The 26,539-nt window shown below is 34.1% G+C and overlaps 1 protein-coding gene across 4 annotated transcripts in view; it reads left to right on the top strand.

The window, feature by feature from the left end:
* The window catches only part of HMCN1 (hemicentin 1), a 520,282-nt gene that overhangs the window by 335,140 nt on the left and 158,603 nt on the right, over positions 1-26,539 (top strand). For all 4 annotated transcript variants that reach the window (XM_056815653.1, XM_001375804.3, XM_016430009.2 and 1 more), the window contains 9 exons: positions 46-221; positions 4,208-4,304; positions 13,219-13,341; positions 14,570-14,731; positions 17,162-17,443; positions 18,631-18,798; positions 24,369-24,482; positions 25,732-25,818; positions 26,012-26,203. In XM_056815653.1, the coding sequence (XP_056671631.1) occupies positions 46-221; positions 4,208-4,304; positions 13,219-13,341; positions 14,570-14,731; positions 17,162-17,443; positions 18,631-18,798; positions 24,369-24,482; positions 25,732-25,818; positions 26,012-26,203 (1,401 nt within the window). The remainder of the gene's footprint in view (positions 1-45; positions 222-4,207; positions 4,305-13,218; positions 13,342-14,569; positions 14,732-17,161; positions 17,444-18,630; positions 18,799-24,368; positions 24,483-25,731; positions 25,819-26,011; positions 26,204-26,539) is intronic.

Consider the following 26,539-nt stretch of genomic DNA (forward strand, 5'->3'; position numbering starts at 1 on the left):
GGCCTCTTCCTGTCTGAGAAAAATCTCTTTCCATATTTTGTTTAGTTCCACCAAATATTATGGGAGAAGAGCAGAATGTCTCCGCCTTCATTAACCAAGCCGTGGAGCTACACTGTCAGGGCAATGCTATTCCCCCACCCATTTTGACTTGGTTAAAAGATGGTCGACCCCTGCTAAAGAAACCAGGCCTCAGTGTCTCTGAAAATGGAAGTATTTTGAAGGTAAAAATTATATGTTTACCCTGTCTTGTGTTTTTTTCACATCCACAATTCAATCAGTAACTGCTATTAAAATTACTGAATTTCATGAAAATGCTTTTAATTTTCCTCCTGGAAAAGTCCAAATACCATTTCTCGGTTAATAAAAGATACTTGCATTTCATACTTAAATCAGTGTGTTAAATTATACATCTCTCTTTATTTTTTAACTCTAACCCTTTTTGATGTTTACTTTGGAATCTTTGAGTATATGTCAGCAGAAAATACTACTATACTCAATTAAGCAGCAAATATTCATGAAGAACATTGCAAAATACTATGCAGAATTATTCTAAATGCTATAGAAAAGGCAAAGAAGTCATGGTTTGTGCTCTCAAGACCTGACAATTGAGTTAACTAAACACAAAAAAAATTCAAAAAATTAAATTGCTTTCTGTCATTTATGTAAATGTGCTCTCAAATAAAAGCACAAAATCAACAGAGATTTTTTGACACTCAAATTCAAAACATTTGTAATTAAAAAGTAAACATCTAGCTATTGAAATAAAATTTAATAAATCATTCCTATTTAATTGTTTTGTGGAGTCATATAATTAAGATACCAATAGCTTTTAAAAAAATCAAATCAGTGAAATCTATTGTAAGATCTTACAGTTCCATGTTTTACATTAAGGATACAATTAGTGAGTGAGAAAGAATAGAAAATGTGCTATTTATTATTCTATATGTAAAGCTTATATTTTAAAATAGATATTGCCTACTTCATTGAAGAATGGAGGTAACTGTGCTCAAAGCTATCCCAGTAGATTTCAAGCAAATTTTGATGAATTCCACCAACCTGAAAAGTCATCAAGTCTGATTATGGTGGCAGAGTACATCTACAGTTCAAGGGCAAAAAGATACATTCTTTGGCCATGGTAACCTTTGAAACAAAGAAAACTATAGAGAATGGCTCTGTCATGAGCAATAGTCTTTCACATCTGAAGTGATGATGTTCGAATACCAAAAGTGTGAAGAAGCACAATGTTTTACATTTATAAATATTAATTTAATGATCATACATAAATAAAAATATGTAATTATAATAACTAATAATTTCCATAAATCAGACATCTTTGTTTGGCATCCAGAAAATTGTGGAATGAGAGGAAATGAACTATATTGATACTGACATTTTCTCTAAACACTATAAACAGATTGAAATTCTGAAGACATAAAGGGAAAAAATTTTATAGGAGTGAAAAGAGGAAGGCTTTGCAGATTGATGTAGATTCACACATTAATCACTATAACAGAAACCATAAATCATAAAGAAGTTAGATCTCATTAGAAAGAGGGGTAAAATGTTCTCTTTGCCCAAAGACTATATAAGGGACAGACTTTAATAGGATAGTTGGTCTCACTACACATCTGTTCTAAATTAGGGTAAAGATCAACAGGAGAGTGGCTTACCATGCCTTCAGAAATAATCCATATAATGACTACAGAGAAACATAGGAAGAATGATTCAACTAATCCAAAGTAAGGAGAAGCAGGAACAACTATGTGTCATCACTATAGAAATGTAAACAGAAAAACCAACAACAAAAACTGAAACTAACTTTGTAATTATAATAGCCAAGTTTGACCATGAAATGAAGAGATGAAAAATTACACTTCCCTCCCTTCTTGGTAAAGGTGGGAGACTGGTCAAAAAAAACAGGGTTGTTTTTTTGATGAATTACTTTGTTTTTAACTTTGTTTATTTTATTTCTTCAAAGAAGTAATGGCCTCTCAATAGGGCAATAATAAAAATTTATAAAAATAAAAAAATGTCATTAAAAATTGGAACAAAAAGAAAATACTTGCCATTTAGGCACCAATGTCTGTTGTGGAGAATGAAAGGTTTTTTTTAGGTTGACTTTTGCTTTCTTCATGAAACATGTATTGAGCTTTCTCACTCATATAACTATATTCATAAAACTTGTCTATATTTTTTAGTCATTCTCTATTTCTTTGCTCTCCATTACATATCTTTTGTTTTAAAAAAATCTAAATTCCTTCACATGTAGTGGTGCATGCCTGTACTTCCACCTATCATGGAAGTTAAAACTGATGGATCATTTAAGCTCAGGAGTTATGATCTGAAATGAACACTGCCAATCACATGTTTACATTCAAGTTCAGCATCCCACACCTGCAAAAGTGTCATTTCCATGCTCAGTAAACTCTAATGGCTCCCTCATGCCTCTAGGATCAAAAATTCATTGATTTGGCATTTAATTCCCTTTACAAGTTTGTTTCAATCTACTTTTTCAGCTATATGATACACCATTATATTATTATATTATACTCTTTGCATACTCTTTGGCCAGCCACACTCATTTTTATTGTTGCTCACATGCAGCATTCCATCTATATTTTCTGTATATACTGACTCCTAGGGCTGAACTATTTCTCTTGCCTCCTAGAATCCCTACTTTTCTACAAATAACAACTTAAATGACCATGTTCTATACATAGATATTCCTATTCTTCTCCCCTGGTAATGTCTTTGTTTTCTTTTATTTGATTTATATTTGTAGCTACATAATTGAGTACATGTTATCTCAGAATATAAATGCTTTAATGATGGCTTTCATTTTTTATCTCTGCCACCTTTAACAACAATGCCTATCCTGGGGGGCAGCTGGGTGGCTCAGTGGATTGAGAGCCAGGCCTAGAGATGGGAGATCCTAGGTTCAAATCTGGCCTCTGAAACTTCCCAGATGTGTGACCCTGGGCAAGTCACTTAACTCCCATTGCCTAGCCCTTACCACTCTTCTGCCTTGGAGCCAATACACAGTATTGACTCTAAGACAGAAGGTAAGGGTTAAAAAAAAATGCCTGCCACATTATATGTGCTTTACAAATGCTGGTTGATTGATCAATTATTAATGAGAATCAAAATTGAATACAGAATGGAATTTGTTATTGATTTCTCTACCCCTATTTGAAGAATGAAATTATCAGTAAGAAAATACAAGAATGTATTGGATATTCTGGTTTTGGAAAAAATAGCATTCTAACAGATGTCTGGATAAGTGAAGTCTTCTGTCATTCCTATATCATGACAGACTTTGATTTGTTTCCCAAATTCCTTTTTCTTTGTAGGAGGACTGTCATATACACCAATTATAAAATTATTTTTTGTTTCCTCATTTGATCTTCACCCAAATGCTCTCCACTGTGCTTCCATGTTCTGATTTTTGCCTTTCCTCACATGAGTATCCCTTAATAAACTTAATATAGTATATTTTTACTACTCACATATATTTTTGCCCAGTTGCTAAGTACCTCTTGAGATCTTTATAGTAAATATCAAACTTAAAAGCTTGACAGCTATATTGTATTTCCATTTCTTTGTCTCAGCAAATTTTTATCTTCATCTTCTATTCTTTCCTTTTTACAATGAACTTGTTTCACTAATTTGTTTTACATATCTCTTCTAATTTACCCTGCCTAATTGATCACTCCCTTTTCCTTGAGCCATCCCTTAAGATCCTATCATTAAATGTTTTTTTTCTTCCTTAAAAGTGAGTCTCCTTTCAAATTGAGCCCTCCTTTAGATTGAGATAGCCTTCTTTGGTTTGTCCTCAAGTTCTCTTAAATGTCTCTTCTCCTAAATTCAATTTGTGGCATTTCAAAGTAAACTCTCCCCTCCTTCACTTTACCTATCCCCCACAGCCCCCATTCTCCATGAGAGTTTCTTGAACATTTTCAGAAACAGCACTTATTAGTTATCTGAAATATCTAACTATAATTTAGATAGCCTTTCAAGACCTTGAGGCACTAAGGGCAGCCATTACTGTATAGATTGACTTTAGCATATACTCTGAGAACAAGTAATATTTGATATTTTTGAAGTGTTTAAGAAACAAGATTAATGTGAAAAATCTAAGCCATATTATATTTGAAAGCCCTAAGTCTTGGGATCTTTAAGTTCTTTTAGATCATAATTTTCTTTTCAGATTGAAGGAGCACAGGTTCAGGACACTGGCCGCTACACATGTGAAGCAACAAATGTTGCTGGGAAAACTGAGAAGAATTACAATGTCAACATTTGGGGTAAGAGTGATCTATATTGTCCAAGAAAAGCAAAAGATAAATTTAACTATTTATTATCTGTTGTTTTATTTTCCTGTGAATTTTTAGAAGGCAGAAAACAAGGTCTGCCTAATTTCATTTATCTTCACCTACAAATATTAACACATAATATTAGCAAAAAATCCTTTAATGTAATGATTAAATGTATTAAAAGTATTTCTGAGATAATTATTTAAAGATGAGCTGTATAATTTAAGAGCTGATATATTTTAATGCTATAATTACATCATTAACAGCAATTTAGGACTAGGCTATTGTCACTGAAAATTCTAGGATTATTCTTTAAAAAAAGAAAACCCAAACTTTTACTTTTTGTCTTAGTATTAGTTCTAGGGTAGAAAGTGGTAAGGGCTAGGCAAGTGACTTATTAAGGGTCCCATTGCTAGAAAGTATCAGAGATCAGATTTGAACCCAGTACCTCCCATGTCCAGGCTTGGCTCTCTATCCACTGAATCACCCAGCTGCCCCTTAGAAGGATTGTTCTTAAGCAGCCCAGACAATGAACAATGTAGATTATACAAGGAAACACGCAAAATTGTGTAGCATATCATGGCAGTTTATAAAAAGATCAACTTACTTACTGAATACCTAGTATGCTACAACCTAAAATTATATAATAGTAGCTGACAATCTTTTGTAGACTGATGGACAACAAATCTCTATACTATAAATATATAGACCTCAAAACATCAACCAGTAATAGAAACCATTGTAGACCTTCATAATAGATCAGATTGTTATCCACAGTTGCCTTAAAAACTTAAATGTTGTCTTGACTAATACTCTTAATTTCCATACTCCGTAGAATAAGCTTTTAACATTTAGAAACCTAACAAACGATATTTAACTCTCATGAGAATTGGATGCATATCATTCCTGCTGTTTTGTGTGCTACTTCAGAAATAATAAGGATGTTTTCAGGGTTTTTATAGGACATGAGCTTCCAGACTGAATCTTTTATTCAATTACAAAATGAAATTTTTTCATCTAGTTTTTAAATAGCCCACAAAGCATTAAATATAAAAGAATAAGAACAGAATAATGACTTGTCTCAGTAGTGTTTTTATCTTTGCCCACTCAAAAAAGGTTGCTGTAAGTTGTTGTTGAGTCATGTTTTTAGATATGTCTGACTCTTTGTGACCCCATTTGAGGTTTTATTGACAAATATACTGGAGTAGTTTGAAATTAACTCGTCCCACTCATTTTTTGGATGAGGAAACTAAGGCAAAAAGATTTAAGTGGCTTGTCCTGGATTACATAGCTAGTAAGTGTCTAAAGTCAGATTTGAACTCAGATCTTCCTGACTCCCTGCTCATTGCTCTATTAACTGAGCCATCTAGCTGCCATGATAACAAGTAACTAATAATATTTATGATAATAACTACCTAATAAAAATGATAAAAGTAGCTTATATCTATATAGCACTTGTAGGTTTGCAAAGCCCTTTTAATACATTATTACATTTGATTCATGACAATTTGATGAAAAAGGTTCTTCAGGTTATTTCTCATTTTTCAGTGAGAAAACTGAGATGCATAGTTTTCTTTTGGTTGTGTTTTATTCTTTAGAAATCTCTCCCCCTTTCTCCTGCTCAGCATGGAAGTGCAAGCGTTACTCATGGACCAACCAGTCTTGTTTGTTTGATATGGGAAGTCTATTCCATTTTTGACTTAGGTTGGCTCATTCCTCCTTAGACAGCCATTGATAGTAATGCCAAACTTACAGACACCCACTTGGCTTAGCCCAAACTTTCTCAGAATTCCAAAGCTCAAGAGATCAGCCAGCTTTCATTTCCTGAGTAGCAGAGATTGCAGATATAAACTAATGCCTGAATCTAGCAGATTCAGAGAGCTTAAGTGCCATGAATACAATTATAAACTTAGGAAGTACAGAAATATCATTATATATCACACAGTGTCTTTAAAACTCAAAACATTCTCACAGGATAACCCATTTTCATTGCAATGTCTTCAGTTTTTGTCAATGAAACCTCTTCAGGTCAATCTATTTTCACTTCAAAAAAGTGGACAAAATATCTTTAAAATAAATGCTTTAATTTAGAGATTGATTTTATATGTGATTGTAGATGTCAATTAAAACATTAATGCATTTCTTTTCCTTTACTTTGTCTTTATATGTTTTAAAATTTTACGTTTGGTTAACAAATGAAATAGAATGCAAGGAAAAAAATCATGCCGTGGGTAATGCTCCATAGGTCTAAATATCAGATAATTCATCCTAAATTTAAACAGTAGACTTGGTTCAGAGTTACTTTTCCTTATGTAAATCAGAGAAGGAGCAGGAAAATATCTATGAGTGTCCATCTAGATGAGATAAATGATTCTTCTAGGATCTGAGATGTTGCCAATTTCAATTTATCTCATTTACCACAACAATCAATATTTCATCCTCTGTTCCAGGAGTATACAAATTATTCTTTAAAAAAATTTTAAATGGGCACAAGGAGAGTTCTAAAATGTTTTCTATTTATTGTATTCTAAAGTACTTCAAAGTATATTCCAAAGACAAAATGAGGGAAATGTTTCCTTTAAACCTGGTTAAGTTTGCTTATATTTTTCATGTTAATGTAAAGAACATGCTGATATCATTTTTCAGTTAAGAGGAAAGCTATTTTTGTCTTACTTAACATTATATTTCTTCATCTTGACCAGTCAATGGGAAAAACAAAAGTTTTCTGCAAAAGCAATTTGTGGCTTCCACTTTAAAATTATATTCCCTGTTCACACTCTGGGACTAGAACAGGGACTGGCCACATTTTTGAGCTATAAATCTAGCTCAGTGCTTCCATCTGACATTGTATTGATCCTTAGAGAGAAAGGGAGAAGGGGACCAGTTAGCAAAAAAAGCTTTAAATGCCAAACAGGAGTTTATATTTGATCCTTGAAGTAATATAGAATCACTAAAGTTTATTGAGTAAGAAGTAACATAGTCTAAGAGTCATGAAGTAATACTTCAGTTTCCTGAATAAGAGAAGTTGAGGAATACTCAAAGGACAGTAGAGATCCATGGTAATAGGAGGAGGTTACAACATATTACAAGCAAGGAATTGTGCAAGAGAAAAGGGGGGGAAAAGGATGTTTGAAAAAGAGGAGCTGGTCACAAAGTAAGAGTGATTGAGGACTTTTGGGTAAACAAGGCAACAGTATAGACCTAGGACTCTTCCTCTCCTCACCACCTACCAATATAGACTACCTCAAAAGGCAAAAAAAAAAAAACCAAATTCATATGAACAAAGGGACTCTACATTAGGGCACAGCATCGAAGGTACATGGAATTTGGGGATTTCCACACAATAAGGGGGTGAAATAGCTTCCACCAAAATGTGAGTGGTCTACCTGAAAACCCTGAAATGAACAGAAAACTTGACATCATATTACAAGAAATTATCCAAGAAAACTGCCCTGATGTTCTTGAACAAGGGGGGGAAACAGACATTGAAAGAATTCATAGAACACCCTCTACACAAAATCCTCAAAAGACAACCCCCAGGAATGTAATTGTCCAATTTAAGAGCTTGCAAGCTAAGGAGAAAATTTTATAAGAAGCCAAAAAGAGACAATTCAGATATCAAGGAGCACCAATTAGGATTATACAAGATCCACACTAAAGGACCACAAGGCTTGGAATATGATATTCAGAATGGCAAGAAAATTGGGTCTTCAACCAAGGATCACCTACCCATCAAAACTGATGATATACTTCCAGGGAAAAGTATGGGCATTCAACAAAATAGAAGATTTCCAAGTATTCATAAAGAAAAGACCAGAACTAAGTGGAAAGTTTGATATCCAAACACAAAAATGAAGAGAAACATAAAAAGGTAAATAAGAAAGAGGGGAAAGGAAAATATTTTTAATTTAAATTTTCTCCTTTGAGGGCTTCAATATGATCAAATTGTTTATATTAATATATGAAAAAATGTTATTCATAACTCTCAAAAATTATATTCACTATTATAGTAATTAGAAGAATTATTCACAGGTAGAGATTGGGGTAATAAGTGGTATAAAATGATATGCAAAAAAAAGAAAAAAGGAAGGGGGACTAGAAGATGGCACCAAGAGAAACTTGAAGGAATAAGATAAATAGAATAATCTATATCACACAAAGATACACATGGGAAGGAGGGAAGAGCATTTAGATCCATTGGAGTTTTGAATTCTATATTACCCAAAAAGAAAGTAAGAAGGGAAAACCAAGTAGGGTGGGGTGGGGCTATGAGTACAAAAAGAGAGGGGGAAGGGAACTTAACAGATCCTAAAAAAATAAGGAGTGAACAAAAAGGGAGGGGATGGAAAAGGAAGTCTAATAAGGGTGGGGATTGGGGGACTGATTAAAAGCAAACCACTGTTTTAAAAGGATATAGTGAAAGAAGAAAGGGTAGAATTAAGAGAGAATATCAAAATGTTGGAGAATACACAAGTGGCAATCATAACTTTGGATGCCAATGGGATGAACTCACCCATAAAACAGAAGCAAATAGCAGAAACCAAAATTCTACTATACATTGTCTACAAGAAAGACACATGAGATAGGTATACATTCACAGGGTTAGAATTAAAGGTTGGAGCAAAATCTATTGGGCCTCAGCTGAGAAAAAGAAGGCAGGAATTGCAATCATGATATCTGTCAAAGCCAAAGTATTAAAAGAGATAGAGAAGGGAATTACATCCTGATAAAAGGCAGTATAGGCAATGAGGAAATATCAGTACTCAACATGTATGCATCAAATGGAATAGCATCCAAATTTCTTAAGGAGAAACTGGTGGAGTTGAAGGAGGAAATAGATAGTAAAACTATACTGGTGGGAGACCTGAACTTTCCTCTATCTGATCTAGATAAATCAAACCAAAAAGTAAATAAGAAAGTGATATGAAAGAATTCTTAGAAAAAAATAGAGTTAATAGACATATGGAGAAACATAAATAGGAACAAAAAGGAATACACCTTTTTTCAGCATCTCATGGTACATTCACAAAGATTGGCCATGTACTAGGGCATAAAAACATGACAAACAAGTGCAAAAAAGCAGAAGTAATAAATGCAACTTCTTCAGATCATAATGCAATAAAAATAATAATTAGTAAGGGTACACAGAGAACCAAATCAAAAATCAAATGTGAACTGTAATGACCTCCAGGAATTGATGCAGAGTGAAAGGAACAGAACCAGAAGAACATTATGCACAGAGACCGGTACACTGTGGTACAATCAAATGTAATAGACGTCTCTAGTAGTAGCAATGCAATGATCCAGAACAATTTGGAGGGATTTATGAGAAAGAACACTATCCACATCCAAAGTAAGAACAGTGGGAGCAGAAACACAGAAGAAAAACAACTGCTTGATCACGTGGGTCAATGAAAATAAGATTGGGGATATAGACTCACAATGATCCCCCTACTGCAAACATCAATAATATAGAAATAGATTTTGATCAGACACATGGAAAACCCAGTGGCATTGCACTTCAACTATGTGAGGGGGTGATTTGAGGGGAGGGAAAGAGTATGATTCTTGTAACCAAGGAAAAAATGTTCTAAAATCATTAATTAAATAAAAATGTCCCCAAAAAAGTGATTGATAGCAAATGGGTACCCTGTATTCTATATAAATAGCCAACAATATCTAGAGATTTTGGATGAATGTTCCCCACCATGTTGGCTTTTACCCTCAATGGGAGACTTATTAGTCTATAAGGAACAGAATACTCTATAAATAGAATGATCGGGTGTGAATATTAAGATATCCATTGTCCCCACCTCAATGAAACCTTTCTGATACAGTAGGTCATGATATAAGAAATCAATAACTTTAATTAAAATTCTAATTGATCTGGGAAAACCAGCTACATCTTTACTATGTATAAGTCTCTCTTGTTCCCCAGTAACAAAGATAGAAAATTCTGTAATATTAAGGAAATATTGAGGAAAAAAGTTTTCTGGGTTGTTTTTCTTGCTTTGCCTTAATAATGTGACAGTCTTCTATTGCTTAAAAACAACTCATGGAAAATATCACAGTTAACTCTCATTTCTATTAATTTTCAAGAATTTACCACCACCACCACCACCACCACCACCACCACCACCACCATCATCATCAGGGAGTAGATCTCCAAAGACTTTTGTTTGCCAAATCTTTTTTTAGTTTAGTTTAGTAGGGTCCATTAAATATACTTGAACATAATAAAGTTATATTTCTCAAAAAATGTTCATTAAACCTGCATGTCATTAATACATCATAGTTATTTCCACTCAGTAAGCCTCAGTTCATGAGGTTATGAGTTTTTATGTTTTATTTTCATTGTTTATAATCCTCATATGACATGATCTCAAAGCTCTTCATTATCCTGCTTGCCCTTCTCTGGATACACTCCAAATTATTCATGTCTTTCTTAAAGTCTAGTGCCCAGAACTGAACACAGTGTTTCAACTGTGATCTCACCAGGGAAATGATCAGAGAGATTATCAGCTCCTTATTTCTGTAAGCCATGCCTTTCTTAATGCATCACAAAAAACAGTAACTTTTTGCCTAAACACCACACAGCTGACTCATTTTGAGCTTTTAGTCCACTAGAACTCTCAGATCTTTTCAACCATGTCTCTTCTATTCTATACTTCTGTGGCTGATTTTTTTTAAACACAAGTATAATTTCTGGCATTGATTCTGATTGATTTTCACCTTATTAAATTTATCCCAACATTCTAACTTGTCAGGATATTTTTTCCTTTAACCCATCTCTGTCATAACCATTTGTTAGCAAATTGGGAGTGTCCAGGACCAGGGCTCCATGTTCTGGGAAACCAACTGCCATGTTAGGATATAAATTCAAGTCATCTGACTCTAAGACCATCTCTCTTTCATTCTACCAACATTTCCACCAACATCCAGGGCTCACAGAAGTCCAAAAAGGAGTCTCTAAAGTTCCTGTATTTCAATAGTCTTTCTCCCTCTTCTTTACCCCAGAACACTGTTAGAATACATTACTTTGATTTGTAGAAATCTTACCCTGATGGAGAAGCTAGTAAACTTCCTTAAGAAGAACTAGGAAAAATTGATTCCATCAGCTAAAATTCCATTATATCTTTCAACATCAAAACACCTAGCTAATGTTGAAAGAGTATAGAAAATAGAAAATAACCTGGTTTTAAGAACCCAGTGAGCCTAAAGACTTTTGAATGTTCCTAAAGCAAATATTAAGACTGACAAAAAAAGTCATCTGCAGACTTAATTGTGCTATTTGGGAATTTTCCTAAGTACTTGTTCATTCATTCATTCATTTCCACTGCCATTACATAATTTCATTTATTTCCAGGTACATTGGAATGATTGTTAGAAATGGTATTGGAGGACTTGGACTTAAACCCTAAGTTTGTTCCTTTATGACCTTGAAAAAGTCACTTCCCTTTTCTGAGCCTTAGAGTCCTCATCTATATAATGTGGAGATTGGTCTAAATGATGTTTAAGGTCCATTCCAGCCCCAAACTGAACCTATGATGCTACTTTCTACATAGAACTTTCTGACTTCCCTCCATGAGCTCAAAAATTGTCTCATTTTCTCAAGGACTTACTGGCTGGTTGATTCTGATTTTATAGATATGCATAATAAGGTATAAATGGATGATTAATGGGATAATGTTCTCGATAACAGTCACATTTGGACATCTTTCAATTTATCTTGGCCAAAAAATAAATTCGGATTTTAGAGATTTTAGCAGGTAGGGGGTTGGAATTTGTGAGTGCTCCTGAAAATGTACACCATGTAGACCACCATTTTATCTACCTCCTCCTAAATAGCAGAAATAACTCTGTTGGAGTCATCTTCACCATCTCCTTTTTCTCCCATATATGCCATTGTCAACTTAGCCCTGATGATTTGAGATAAGTGTTTTAAGTAACAGTAAATTGTATTTTATAGGCTTTATTTTTTATGAGAGAGGCAGCATGTTGTATTTGTTGGATTGAGAACTGGCCTTCAAGTGAGAATACTTGAGTTCAAGTCTCACCTCTGACATTTATTGGCTGTGTAAGCCTGAATAAGGCAGTGCTCTGGGGAAATCTCTAAGCCTGGAAAGCCAATTTGCACTGGTGGAAGAAATTTCCTCACTGAGAATCTCTACATCATTGAAATCACAAGTCTAGCCCCTATTCCTACTCCTTATTCTTTATAATTGACTTTCCTTTGGTCAATTTTGTAAAGTACAATATACGTGTATTCCATATATAGATATTATTGAATATGATCCTCATAATAATCCTCTGAAGTATATTTAAAATAGCCAGCATTATACAAAGAGCTTTATATTTGCCAAATACCATATATGTGTTTATGTTATGTTATCATATTCATTTATTACATATTATGCATTATATCTTGTACTTGTTATGATGTATATAACACATTGGTTTTACGTATCATATAGATTTTTTTTATTTTTGTGTGTATACACATATACTTAAAGTGCTTTGTGAATCTTTAAGTGATATGTAAACATCAGATAATCATGGCCAGGGTCAGAACCCACATGTTATGATTCCAAATTTGATATCCTTTACATTACATCATTCCAGTAAATTGGTTGAATACATCTTTTATATGCCAAATGTTTTCATCCTTGGGGAAGTTAATGACATGAGAAGACCTTAACTATCCATGATATATCTCCAGAATGTTTAGCATGCCCAGTTCCTAAAAGCTGAATCTCATCTAGTGGAGTGCTTTTAAAAATCACAAAATTAACCTTTAAGATTCATCACCTCAGCCACAAAAGCCCTAAAATGTTTGCAGCAAAAGTATGAAAAAAGCAATTTAAAGATATTGTTATTGAAATTCCTCCCCCCCCCCATTTTTCAGTGCCACCAAATATTCATGGTTCAGATGAACTTACTCAGCTGACTGTCATTGAAGGAAGCCTTATTAGTTTGGTATGTGAGTCCAGTGGCATTCCACCACCTAGTCTCATTTGGAAAAAGAAAGGTAAGACAAGTCTTTTCCTGTTCTTTCAAAATATTATTTTTTTAAAAAAAGCAAATACTTTCTCTCTTTTTTTTTAAAACAAAGCAAATACTTTTTTGTCAGCAGCATGGAAATTTATTTCAGTGTTTTTTTTTCTAGGTCTCAATTTTGCATTTATATAAAACAGAATAGTCTTAAACAGTCAACTATATTGTAGAATTTGCATGTTTCTCAATTAAAGTCACCCTTCCAAACTAAACATATTTGTATCACTGACTGAATGTCAGAAGAGAACATCAAAATAATTTTCGCTTTCAATGTTATATTGTAAAATTAGGCACATAGTAGAGCATCTAACCTAATGAAGCATCTGTGCCAAAAGCATATTGGAGGCCTTCTGTTGTGGTGGCAATACCACACTTTGAGTTGGAAGACCTGAATGTGAACTGTCAGCCTCTCAGCTTCATTAATCTCATCTGTCAGATGAGATGGTTGGACTAGATATACTCTTAAGATTTCTTAAAGTGTTAAAAAGGTGATGCAATTAAAAGCTACCATTGTTAACACTAATTATTGTTTTTTAAAGTTTATCTTTGAATATTCATTGTGGAATGTGCTTTTAAAGTGATTGTTTTTTATTAGGATTCTAGACAAAGTTTTATCAAACTTTTGTCTTAAGGTGTGGCTTTAGACTAGTTAAATTATCCACTGATTCTTTTCTTTTTTGAACTTGGTTCTCTTTATCTCACTATTTTATAGACCAAATCCATAACAGCTATCAGAAAGAAAATGTTAACCATCTCTCTTTTTCTAGTGTAGGACAGTATTCAGCTCCCTAAATAAGTAGCCTTCTGGCTTTTATCTCCTAAAGACATATGATTGGCTTTACTCTTACTGGGGCTTAAAACTCCCATAGATGTACGCCCCCATAGCTGACCAATTCTTTTTTTTTTCTCTTATACCTTTATCAAGTTGAATTTCATTTTTGGTTTTCTATTACTTCCAAATTTGAATTTTTGCAAAAGGAGACATATATAGTATGTCACAAACAAGACTATTTTTCCCTCAAGGAGAGAACTGAGTATATTCCATGCCCTTGACAGACAGACATATGAACCTAAGATATTTTTTCTTAGATGCTCATCTTTTTGACCGACACTTTGCCTCTTGGTTATTTGAATAAAGAACCTATCACATGACACCTAGAAAAGTAATGAGCACAAATTCTGAAACTGATTGTTCTTTTCAGGGTCTCCAATGCTGACTGATTCCACAGGGAGAGTCAGGATGTTATCTGGGGGCAGACAACTGCAGATTTCAATTGCTGAAAGGTCTGATACAGGATTGTATACATGTATTGCATCAAATGTTGCAGGAAATGCAGAGAAAAAATATAATTTGCAAGTATACAGTAAGTTAGCAAGTCTTTTGCCTACTTTTCTTTTTTTTATCATTCTCTTTTTCTTTATACTATTGTTAGGACACAACCAAAACTCTAAAGCCATATCACAACATTCAACTGTCTGGCATAAAAGTGAAAAAATTAAATCAATTGTCAAATAATATATTTTCATAATTCCAGGTGTCTTTATATTTGGAGACATCGAAATATTTGGTGTCAAGTAGACAAATGTTTTTAAAATGGAAAATTTGCCAGTCATACAGTCAACAGTCATTGCAGAGAGGTAAAAAAGAACAACATTTTTGGAAAGGTCTATTAGTTTTATGTCTAGACTAAGATTTAGACCATTAGATATTGGTAACTATAGCAAGAATAGCATCATTTGAATGATGGAATCAAAAGTCAGATTTTTAAAATTTTGGTAGAGAATGAAAGAAGAGGAAATGGAAGCACTTAGTATAGATAGCTTTGGAGTTTCACTGAGGAGAGAATTGATATAAGAGTTAGTGTGATTGGTAGCATCCAGTGAGTTTTTTTTTTGTTGTTGTTTTGTTTTGTTTATAAGGCTGAGAGAGATGATTGTTTCTTGACCTTCTTCCATGACTTCCATCTCTTTTTCCAAACCTATGTTGCCTGAAAAAATGTTTTTAAGCCACTTTTTGAATGAACTAAATCATAATTGGCAAATGTCATAGCCTAATTGCTCTCATTGAGCTCCTCTCCATTGTTTTGAGGGTTACTTACAGTTTTGATTCTCCAGAGGTTATGGTATTCCATATTATATATCCATATAATAATACATATTATTGCCTAGAGAATATTGCAATAAAAAGATAGTTCTGTTTTAGGAGAAAATAAAAACATTTTCTTGAGAAGAAAATATGTCCTAAACAAGGCTTCTTAATCAAGGGTTCATCAGTTTTTTAAGAAATATTTTGATATCTATTTAAATATAATTGGTTTTCTTTGGAATTCCATCTACTTTAGTTATTTCTCTTAAAACCTTATTTGGGTTTACCCAGAAGACCAAAAGCTCTCACAATACAGAAATGGCTAAGAACCTTTGGAAAACATACTTGAAAGCACTATACAACATATAATTGTAAATGACCATAACAATCTAGTATTTGAAAAACTCAAAGATCCCAGTTTTGAGGACAAGAACTCACTATTTGACAAAAACTGCTAGGAAAACTGGAAAATAGCATAGCAGAAACTAGGTATAGAGCAATATCTCACACTCTATACCAGTGATGGCAAACCTTTTAGAGTCCTTAGAGACTGAGTGACAAAACTGTAACCCTCTCGCTGCATGTGAGTCCCCTGTCTTACCCCATACAGTAGAGGTAGAAAGCATTCCAATCAGGCCACTGGGCAGAGTAGTGGGTCATGTGGGAAATGTCCTCAGGCATGGTGGAAAGAGGGAGGGGAATAGCCTCCTCCAGCATGCTCCAGCACATGTGACATAGGTTTGCCAACACAGTCCTCTACCAAGAAAAGGTCAAAATCGGCATATGATTTAGACAGAAATAGTGATACTATAAGCAAATTAGGGGAGCATAGAATAGTTTACCTGCTAGATGTGTGGCTAAAGAAAGGATTCATAACTACAAGAGAGATAGAGAACATTACAAGATGTAAAATGGGTAAATTTGATTATTAAACCAAAGATACTTGAAAGTATTAATGTATATTAATGGCAAAGACGTTTTTTCATTACATCTGCCTTATGATTTCATAGTCTTTTCTTGAAAAAAGATGTTAAAATGTTTTATAAATCCTATCCATTAGGGATCTTACAATACTGATACACCCCTGTATCTAATACCATGGTACATATAAGAAGCTTAATAATAAATAATAAATAAGTTTTGAAGGTATTTTTAAGGAAGTGTTTTGCTAGAACTTAAGAAAGTCTCTATGTCTCAGGACCTCAATTTTCTTACCTTCCAAATGAAAGATGTATAAGATCTCCTCTAATCTGTTCTTTAACTCTCGTTTTGAATTCTCAAACCCTAATGTAGTTAGATCAGAAAATTTCACTATATTTACTCTATATAAGGCTGTGCAGAGGACTTGAGCTTCAAACTAGGATTAGTCTAAGACAAACTACTGTTAGAAAAACTTTTAAAAAACATTTATAGGAAAATTTTAATCAAAGATATAAAGATGCTTATTTTTCATACCCTCAAAAAATAATTTCTCCAACAGCATCCTTCCTTATACTTTATCAAAATTGTTTTAGCTTTTATGGATTAATGGAACATTTCCTCTATCCATTTATCATCATAACTTTTTACAATTCCAGGGTTTTCTTTCATGATCTTCTTTCAGAGAGTTGACACTGTTCATTCTGTTCTTGCTCATCTGAAAATACTTGTGTAGTTCCTGAATCAAAGAGTTGAATTTTACAATATCTTTTTCTCCTTTCTTCTTTAGCCCGTCCAACCATATTGAGCAACAGTAATCACCCTGCTGAAATCACTGTGACCCGAGGAAAAAGTATTACTTTGGAATGTGAAGTACAGGGTTTTCCCAAACCATCAGTGACCTGGATGAAAGATGGGCGCCCCTTACTCCCTGGGAGGGGAGTGGAGATTCTCAATGAGGGACACCTCCTTCAACTGAAAAACATCCATGTGTCAGACACTGGCCGTTATGTGTGTGTGGCAGTGAATGTAGCAGGGATGACTGATAAAAAATATGATTTGAGTGTTCATGGTGAGTAAAAAGGGCAAAGTAAATTAAATAGATAATTTTGAGCAAGCTTTTTTTTTTTCAGTTTGTTGCCCAACATCCTGAAGGTTAGAGATATGTCTTATTTTCCATCTTCTGAAAGGTCATTCTTTGTACAGTTCTGCAGGTTGTCATGTATATTAGCTAGACTCTATTACTTTTTATTCTGGCTCCATCTACCTTTTATTTGTTTCTTTTTTTGCTGAAATCAAGAAAAAATGATCTCTCTTTTTAATTAATTAGGAAAAAATGAAATAATAAAGTTATATATATATGTATATATATGCCTCAAAATATTTAGAACCAATTCTTCTCAGAGTAAGACCTAGAAAGGATTATCATAATTATCTAGGCTAAGAGAAACCTTAATGTATTCCACTTTTATAATTCTTTTACTTTTTTTAAACTTCACTGTACATTCATTTTCTTTAAGGCAGCTAATGAGGACTGTATGCTGGATAATGAATATAATATGTTCATTGAAATGAAAATAAGTGTATATGCACAAATGTGCTCCATGTGCAATATAAATTTAAATGTAATGGGAGCAGTATTGATTTTAAAAAACCATTACATTTATATCATGAAGCCAGGGAAGAAATAGTTTGTTTTGCTTTTCAGTTTTAAGAGACCAAGATGTGAACTAAGACCTAATAGGCATTAGAGTCCAAAAGACCTTACAGATCATCTTTTTAAGGAAAGACAACAGACAAAAACAAAAAGTCATGCTATGCTGATTCATCTAAGGGTAGCTTTAAAAAGTATCTGGCCCACATTACCTTCTTGTGCCTTATTTGGTATCAATAAGGACTATACCATGGAACTAATCTTTAGTTTTAAATTTATTTCATGATCGCAAACTGGGCCATTAACCCCACTCTGTAGATGTGTAGCAGTCTGTAAGAGTCTGGGCTAGAGGATATGAGTGACAGAGTCAATTGACACTTTGGGGTAGGGGAGAAACGTAGTTAAAAGACCTGATAGATCCATGTTGCCATTTTCATAGAGAAAGAAGAAAAAAATCTTAAGTTTATTGTTTCTCTTTAGTGCTTTGCTGCCAGCTAGTGAATTCTTCTTATTTTATTTTACTTTATTTGGTTAATACAAAATATGACAAGAGAAAATTCATTAGGTATTGGTTTTCCATTAATTTAATTACTTTTGTATTACAGTCCCTCCAAGCATTGTAGGAGATCAGGAGGTACCTGAAAACATAAGTGTGGTGGAGAAGAATCCTGTCACACTGACCTGTGAAGCATCAGGAATTCCCCTACCTTCAATAACCTGGCTTAAGGATGGATGGCCCATCACCCTAACGAGTTCCATGAGAATTCTCTCAGGTATTAGGAAAACAGATTCCATTGCTTTCAGATGCTACTTCTCCAGAGGCCAGAACTCTTGGTGGTACAGTGCAGAGTGGTCACATCTAGGCACGGTTTCTTCTCTGTGTCTAATTGCTTAGTATTTTGGATTTTGTTCTGGGGTTTACCATAAAAACCAAATATTGGAAGTTTACTTAGTACAGTTTTCAGATTAGTTAAGGCCATTTGAGGGGACGTCAATGAACATGTATTAAATGGCTTCTGTGTGCCAGGCACTGGTCATACAGAGAGAAAAAATGAAATTGCCTCAGACCCAAGTTAAAATAGCTAACATTTATATAGCACTGGCCAGCTTGCAAAGCACTTAGCATATATTGTTATAGTAGATCTTCACAGTGTAGAGACTGTTATTATCTCTGCTTTACAGAGGAGGAAATTCTGATAAAGGATTATATATCTAGCACATATCTGAGGCAGAATTAGAATTTAGGTATTCCTAATTGCAAATAAAGTGCTATATCTTTAAATTTTTTTTGTATACCAGAATGCTGGAGAATAAAGCTACTAAAGTAGGTAAAAGAGAAATGAGGATTCAAAAACATCACAATTAACTAGAAATAATGGGCTACTCTACTAAGATTAAATTGATTGAAAATTATTACAATTAGCATTTACATAATACCTTTAGAGTTTGCAGAGTGCAAATATTATCTCATTTGATCTTCACAGCAACCCTGGGAGGGAGGTGTTTTTATTATTATTCTAATTTTATAGATGAACTTGAAGCAGAGAACTGAAGTGACTTACCTAGGATCACATGGGTAGTGTCTGAAACCAGTTTGAACTTCTAATTTTCCAGATTCTCGATCCAGCATTCTATCCATTGTACCACTGAGCAGCCTAAATAAATGTGAAGTAAACTCAGGAGATTCACAACTGAAGTCTAGGATGGGGGAAAACCTTAATAGTTCATATATAAAAAAAGACCTAGAGTCAAGACAAAGGACTGACAGTGAATTATGCCTTCCACCTCTTGGGGGACTGGTGCTATGGAATGAGGCATATGTTGTCAGACATGGTCTATATGGTGATTTTGTTTTACTTAATAAATAGGTTGTATTGCTGAAGAGAGGGGACAATACCATAGGAAATGTGACCTAGAAATAGTGATATAGACAAAGAAAAGAACATCACAACTTTGATTGTCTGGAAATTTAATTTTGGATGTGACCTGAATACTTAAAAATCAGTCTTTGCAAATCTTGAACAATATTAATGGAAATGTAGTTTCCAGAACAAGATAGGTAAGAGTCCCCAGACTCCAAACTGTGCAGAGTTCACCTGAAATATTTTTATCCTCATTTGAGCAGAAACACTGACAAACTGGAGCTCCATCTGGGAAGGGCAAGTGTGGCAGGGAAAGGTCTGGAATTAGGGTCATCTGAGAAGTGAAAGGAACCAAAATCATATATCCTGGGAAAGAAAAGTTTCAACAGACTGGATAGCTTTCTTCAAATGTTTGAGAAGTAGCATGTAGAACAGAGGGTACCTTATTCAGTGTCTCTCCAGAAGTAAAAGCTTAGACCTTGAAATAAGGCAGAACTTTTTAACAATGAAAGTTACTCAGAAGTGGGATTTGCTTTAGTCAATTTAAAAAACAATTATTAAGCACTCACTAAGTGCCAAATCTGGGGATGCAAATAGAAGTAAAGAGAAAAGAAGATCCTATCCTAAAGGAGTTTATGTTCTTTTGAGGGGGAGATAACATATAAAAGGAATTAAAGAATAGAGGCAGCCGGGAAATCCAGAGAATGAAACACATCTGATCTGGGTCCTTCCTCAAAAGAGAAGTTCCAGGAAGACCCCACCAATGAGAGAAGAAGGCTGAGGGAGAATACAGCTGAAGTATATTGTCAAAGTCTGGAGAATGAACCATAGCTGATCAGGGTCTTTCCTCAAAATGGGGGTTCCAAGACGAACTTATGAATAGGAGGAGTCCACAGGAACTTGATGAGGTGATTCTCTCCCTATCACCTTATACAAGACTGAATAAGCATCTTTCAAAGATGTTGGCATCTCCTAAAAAATATACTTGGCAGAACTAGTTTTTAAATCCAACTCAGTTATTGTCTAACCTCATAGACACTAGCCAAATCATTGGATTTCAATTTCTTCATCTGTAAGATCAAGCAGTTTGGTGTTGGAAAGAGTGTTTTATATAATTCCTTAATTTTATATATGAGGAAACTGAGACCTATAGAGGGTAAGTGACTTGACCAAGGTCATATAGAGAATAAGGAACAGAATCGGGATATGAAGCCAATTTCTCTGCCAAAGCCAATACTCTCCCCATTATGCCAGACACTTGTGTGATAATGACCAAAATTCTGTTTCACTTTGAATGTTCTAACATTCTAAGACCAAAGAAATTGTAAGTAGATGGTGTCAAAGGCTTCATTCTGCTCTAAAATTATATGATTTAAGTCTATATATTGAAGAAGCTGGAAGAGGGTATTGCTATATATATATATGTGAGGTATATATATATATTGCTATAATATATATAATATAATAACTATATTATTAGAATGAATGATCTTTTAAGAGCTTTGTTATTTCTGTTTCAGGAGCTGTTTCCTCTTGTATGGCTCCCTTTTCCATTGTTTTAAGAGTTTCTAGTCTCTGTTGATTTTAAGAATGTTTCAAAAATTATTGCTAAATATTGGTTGTAGAACATTGCACATAGTGTTTTATAGTCATCAAAGAGCTTATGTAGTAATCCCTAAAGTATCCTTCCTTTCCTCCCTCCCTGGCCCCCACTACCTTCCCTCTGCCCAGAAGAGCACAGCAAATAACCAAACCCTATTGATGAAAAGTGGGAACACTTAACAGCCAAACCAGAGCCCTGTGGGATAGTTAGAAGCTGGGCAGAGTGATGAACTGGGGTTTCTTGGTTGATTTGAAAGAGTGGGGTTTTTGTTTTCTTTTGTTTTGCTTGAACAGCTGCTGGAGATCCATGAGCTAACAGATTCAAACTATTTCACCCTGAGGCTCTGCCAAAGGAGTTGTTCAGTAACAAAATCTGAACCTTTGCCTTGCACAAGAGATGAATGAGTATCAGATGAATGGCACATGACTTGTTGACATTCAGCTTTTGCCCAGTTTGCAGCATGCTTCTGGCTCAGTAAAAGCCTGTCCTCCGGAGAGTTTTAAAATACAGCTATTTTGAAAACAGTAATGGATTTGGTGACAACCTTGCCATCATTAAGTGGACCAAAGATAGATAACTGCTGAGCAGAGTGAAATGATTCCTCATAAATATAATTTGCTTTCAAAATCTTTTTTGTTTTCCATTTGGATTAAATAAGAGACCTGTAAACACCCAGAAACATTGGTCATGGGATTTAAGTGGTGGCAACTTGTAGAGTTTGGATTACTTGTAAATTTTTGCTTGTTTAAATATCTCTAGACTGAAGTTGGAAGGAGTGCTAGATCTGAAAAATCAGGTGACTGAGGTCTGAAACCAGGCTTTGCCTTTCAGTAGGTAAACAACAATGAATGAGGTGCTTTTCTGTAGTATGCCTTAGTTTTTTTCATCTCTAAAATGAAAAAAAAAATTACTAAACTCCTTCCAAATCTAAATCTATATGCCTATAATAGAATTAAACCACTAATTCAAGCTCAGATTAAATTGCTTGAGCCTTTTCTGATATGTAATATTTTCTTTCTCATACTTAGTCTATGTATACAAAATAACTGATTGGGCTAGTATCAGTTAAAAAACAAGTTAAAAAAATAACTCCTGATCCTGAAGGGGAATTAAAAGGCAAAATAAAACTAAAATCTAAGGAAATGAAAATTAGAGAATAGCTGGTTACATTTTTACATATGAAATATTGTTGCCATATGAAAAATGATGAAAGAGACAGTTTCAGAAAATCATGTATAGGATAGAAACTATCACAGAGTAAAAAGAGCAAAGAACCAGAAGAAAAAAATTATACAAGGAAAATAACATTCTAAAAAAAGTCAACTCTGAAAGATTTAATTACTCTGATCAATGCAATGACCAGCCATGTTTCCAGAGAACCTATAACGGTAACAAATGTTACCCGCCTCCTTACAGGGAAATCATAAATTCATACTATAAAAAGAGATGAGATTTATTTTTTGAGACAACCACTATGAATTTATTTTCCTTCATTGTGTTTATTTGTTACAAAGATTTGTTTTCCTTTCCATTTTTAACTGTTAAGAGGGAAAGTATTTACAATAGTTTTTCCCCTCATAAAAGGGGCCACTAAACTTAATAATAAAGAGAAGACAAAGAAAATTCAGAAGGAAACAGACAAGCACAACAAAAAGTAATGTGATTACATATTTTTAAAAAGGCAAGTAGTATAAAATGGAAGACCATGTTTCACATGCGGTTTTCTTTTCTTTTGTTCTGTATATAAGAAATTGCTATTTTCTGTTTTTGATTGAAGAATTAAAATAATGAATTATAATTTTAAAATGTAAGACCTAGAAGCTTTAGTGGCCTCCACTAAACAATGTGACATGGCTGTCAAAAATACTACAACTCTCCTAGGTTGCATAAAAGAAAAATAATTATCAGGACAAGGAAATGATAGTTCTCTTGCACCAGATATATCCCACATTGTCCACTAAATTTATTTCTGAGTGTCACATTTTAGGAATTACCATAACAGCATATTTATATATTGCTTTAAAATTTGCAAAACTAGTTGAAATTCATCGAGAAACTATTGTTATGATAGCAAGAATAGTAGAGAGGGGGCAGCTGGGACTCAGTGGATTGAGAACCAGGCCCAGAGATGGAAGGTCTTGGGTTCAAATGTGGCCTCAGACAATTCTTAGCTGTGTGTCCCTGGGCAAGTCACTTGACCCCATTGCCTAGCCCTTACCACTCTTCTGCCTTAGAATCAATACATAATATTGATTCCAAGACAGAAAGTAAGGGCTTAAAAAAATAATAGTAGAGAATCCATTGTAGGAACTGAGATTGTTTAGCCTGTAGAAGAAAATACTTAAGAGGGACCTGATAGTAGTTTTTAAGTATTTGAAAGACCATTTATTGTGGGAAAGAAGAGAACTAGACTTGTGGGAAAAAGAAGGAATAATGATGGAAGTTTCCATTTCAAATTTGTCCAACATTTATTAATACCTTTTATGAGCAAAGCACTATCCAAAGAGGCAGGTTTATGCTTGACATAAGGAAAACATTTCTAAAAAGAAATTTAAAATATGCTAATGTAGAATGGCTTGCCCCAAGAAGTATTAGATTCCCTCTCAATTGAATTGAGGTAAAAGAGCATTCCACCAAATCTCATTGGAGTGGCCATATTCCCTCAGTGGATTTTACCTGGTATTATTGAAAATTACTGGATCATAAGCTAAAGAGCATCATCCACTTACCACCTATAATCCTGACTAAATTGGCTTACCTCTTTGGACTTCGGTTACCTCACCTGTAAAATGTAGATGTTAGACTAAATGACCTGTCAGATCTTCTCTTGTTCTAAACCCATTTATTATTAACTTTATCTAATGGTTTATCTTTACAGGAGGAAGAATGCTACGGATGATGCAGGCTAGAGTGGAAGATGCTGGCCAGTACACTTGTATAGTAAGGAATGCAGCAGGTGAAAAAAGGAGAATCTTTGGTCTCTCTGTGTTAGGTAAGTAGATAATTCATCCAACTTGGACACTTAATTGACCCTCAACTGTTCTGGAAACAAAGTATACATCTATTTCTTCTTTGGTTTTATAATTACATTTTCTTGAGTTTGAATCCCAGAGCTGTCACACTAGGTAAGAATATATTGATAGTCAAGTCTGCTTATCCATTGATCTTTCTGTAATCTAAGAACTTTCTGCAAGCTACTTTTTATCCAGAGTAGTGCTTAGTTCCTGAGCAACTGATTTTGAAACTTTTACCATAGTTTTCAGTAGCTGATTATGATTCAGATTGGCTTTCAATATTCATTTTCCTTATTTGCATCTACTTTGCTAGCTACTCTCTATTGTATTTTTCTGTATACTGGTAAAGATCAGAACTAGTCTGTTACTTAGAAAGAAACCCTTATGTTCTTTTACCACCAAAAAAATGTAACATGCCTTCTCTAACCCCCAGAACAAAATAGTATTATGTCTTTGTTGATATACTGTAAAATTGTTACTAAGTGTATTAGGATCTTAGTCTAATTTATAAATATCAAAATATATGAAGCAATTTTTTCATTCTCTAATTTGATTGCAATGAGATTCATTATAATCTGGTACATAGAAGTGTTGTAGCTTCAGAATGCAAAATTAGATAAGGGATTATATTCATGAAATTGCCTAGTACTCTGCCCATAGTTGCTATTGCAAATCTTCTCTGTCCTGAAGTCTCTAACACCATCAAAAGGGCCTTCTCAAAACTCCTTTCCATGGTAGTCTTGATTCTTAAAGGAATACTCACCCTCTAGGTGCAATCTGAGTTCTTTGTTCTGTGGAGTTGAGGTTTGAAAACACTGTAACAGGACTTCTGCAGGGACCCAACACACTCCTTTCACCAACATTCCATCTCAGCCTAGTTTAAATGTGATAACCTCCATTCATACATGTCTCTCTCTCTCCCTCTCCTTCCCTCTTTCCCTTTTCTCTTTCTGTGTCCCTCTTTCTCTCTTTCCTCCCCCTTAGAATCAAATCAATGAGGATTACAACTCAACTCATCCACAGGGCAGAACAAGTTCTAAAAGAATAGGCTGCTCCTTATTGATACAGTCATTATTTAGTACTCTCAATTTGGCAATTGTATCTAAAGAGGAGAGACTGTATTCAAGGAGACTAGTTGGGAGGCTATAACAATAGAAAAGGCCAAAAGTTGTAAGATTTTATGGTGAAGGCTGGATGATTGTTTTTACTTCATTTTTCTTTGCTTAGTGCCTCCCAGCATTGTTGGGGAAAACACATTGGAAGATGTGAAGGTGAAAGAAAAGCTTGGTGTGACACTGACATGTGAAGCAACTGGTAAGATGCCCCGTTTATTTTTGTCCAACTCAGAGACACTATTAATTCATATAATATCATGCTCAGATGATAATATTATATGAGAAAAATTTAAGTCTGAGAAGCATTTTAAGACCAAAATTCAGCTTAGCTTATGGCAAAGAAAACTATAGTGATGTTATTGACTAACATTCAGAAATTATATTTCCTAAAGGAAATCCAGTTCCACAGATAACCTGGCTAAAAGATGGACAGCATCTCATTGAGGATGGTGATCACCAAATCATGTCTAGTGGACGTTTTCTTCAAATTACTAATGCCCAAGTGTCAGACACTGGAAGATATACCTGTGTGGCTTCTAATACTGCTGGTGACAAGAGCAAAAGTTTCAGCCTCAATGTGTTTGGTATATATATTGTTTTATTCAAATTATATATATAGTATATATTATATATATTTATATTATAATATATTAATTATTATATAGAATTAATTATATATTATATTGGGTATATTCTATATATTAATAATAGTATATTTTCATAGGCTAAGTTCAGCTTATTCTATAGAAATTTTTCTAGAATAGAGAAAGAAGGAAGGAAACAAGCATTTATTGTCTGTTCTCTCCTAAGCACTATTCTAATGACCTCACAAAAGGTTTTCTTATTTGATCCATGGAGCTCTATTATGTAAAAAGCTGTAGGGCAATAATAAAAGTGTCACCTTAAAAGAAAGAATATCA

This window comes from Monodelphis domestica, chromosome 2 (assembly GCF_027887165.1).
Source record: "Monodelphis domestica isolate mMonDom1 chromosome 2, mMonDom1.pri, whole genome shotgun sequence".
Classification (NCBI taxonomy): Eukaryota; Metazoa; Chordata; class Mammalia; order Didelphimorphia; family Didelphidae; genus Monodelphis; species Monodelphis domestica.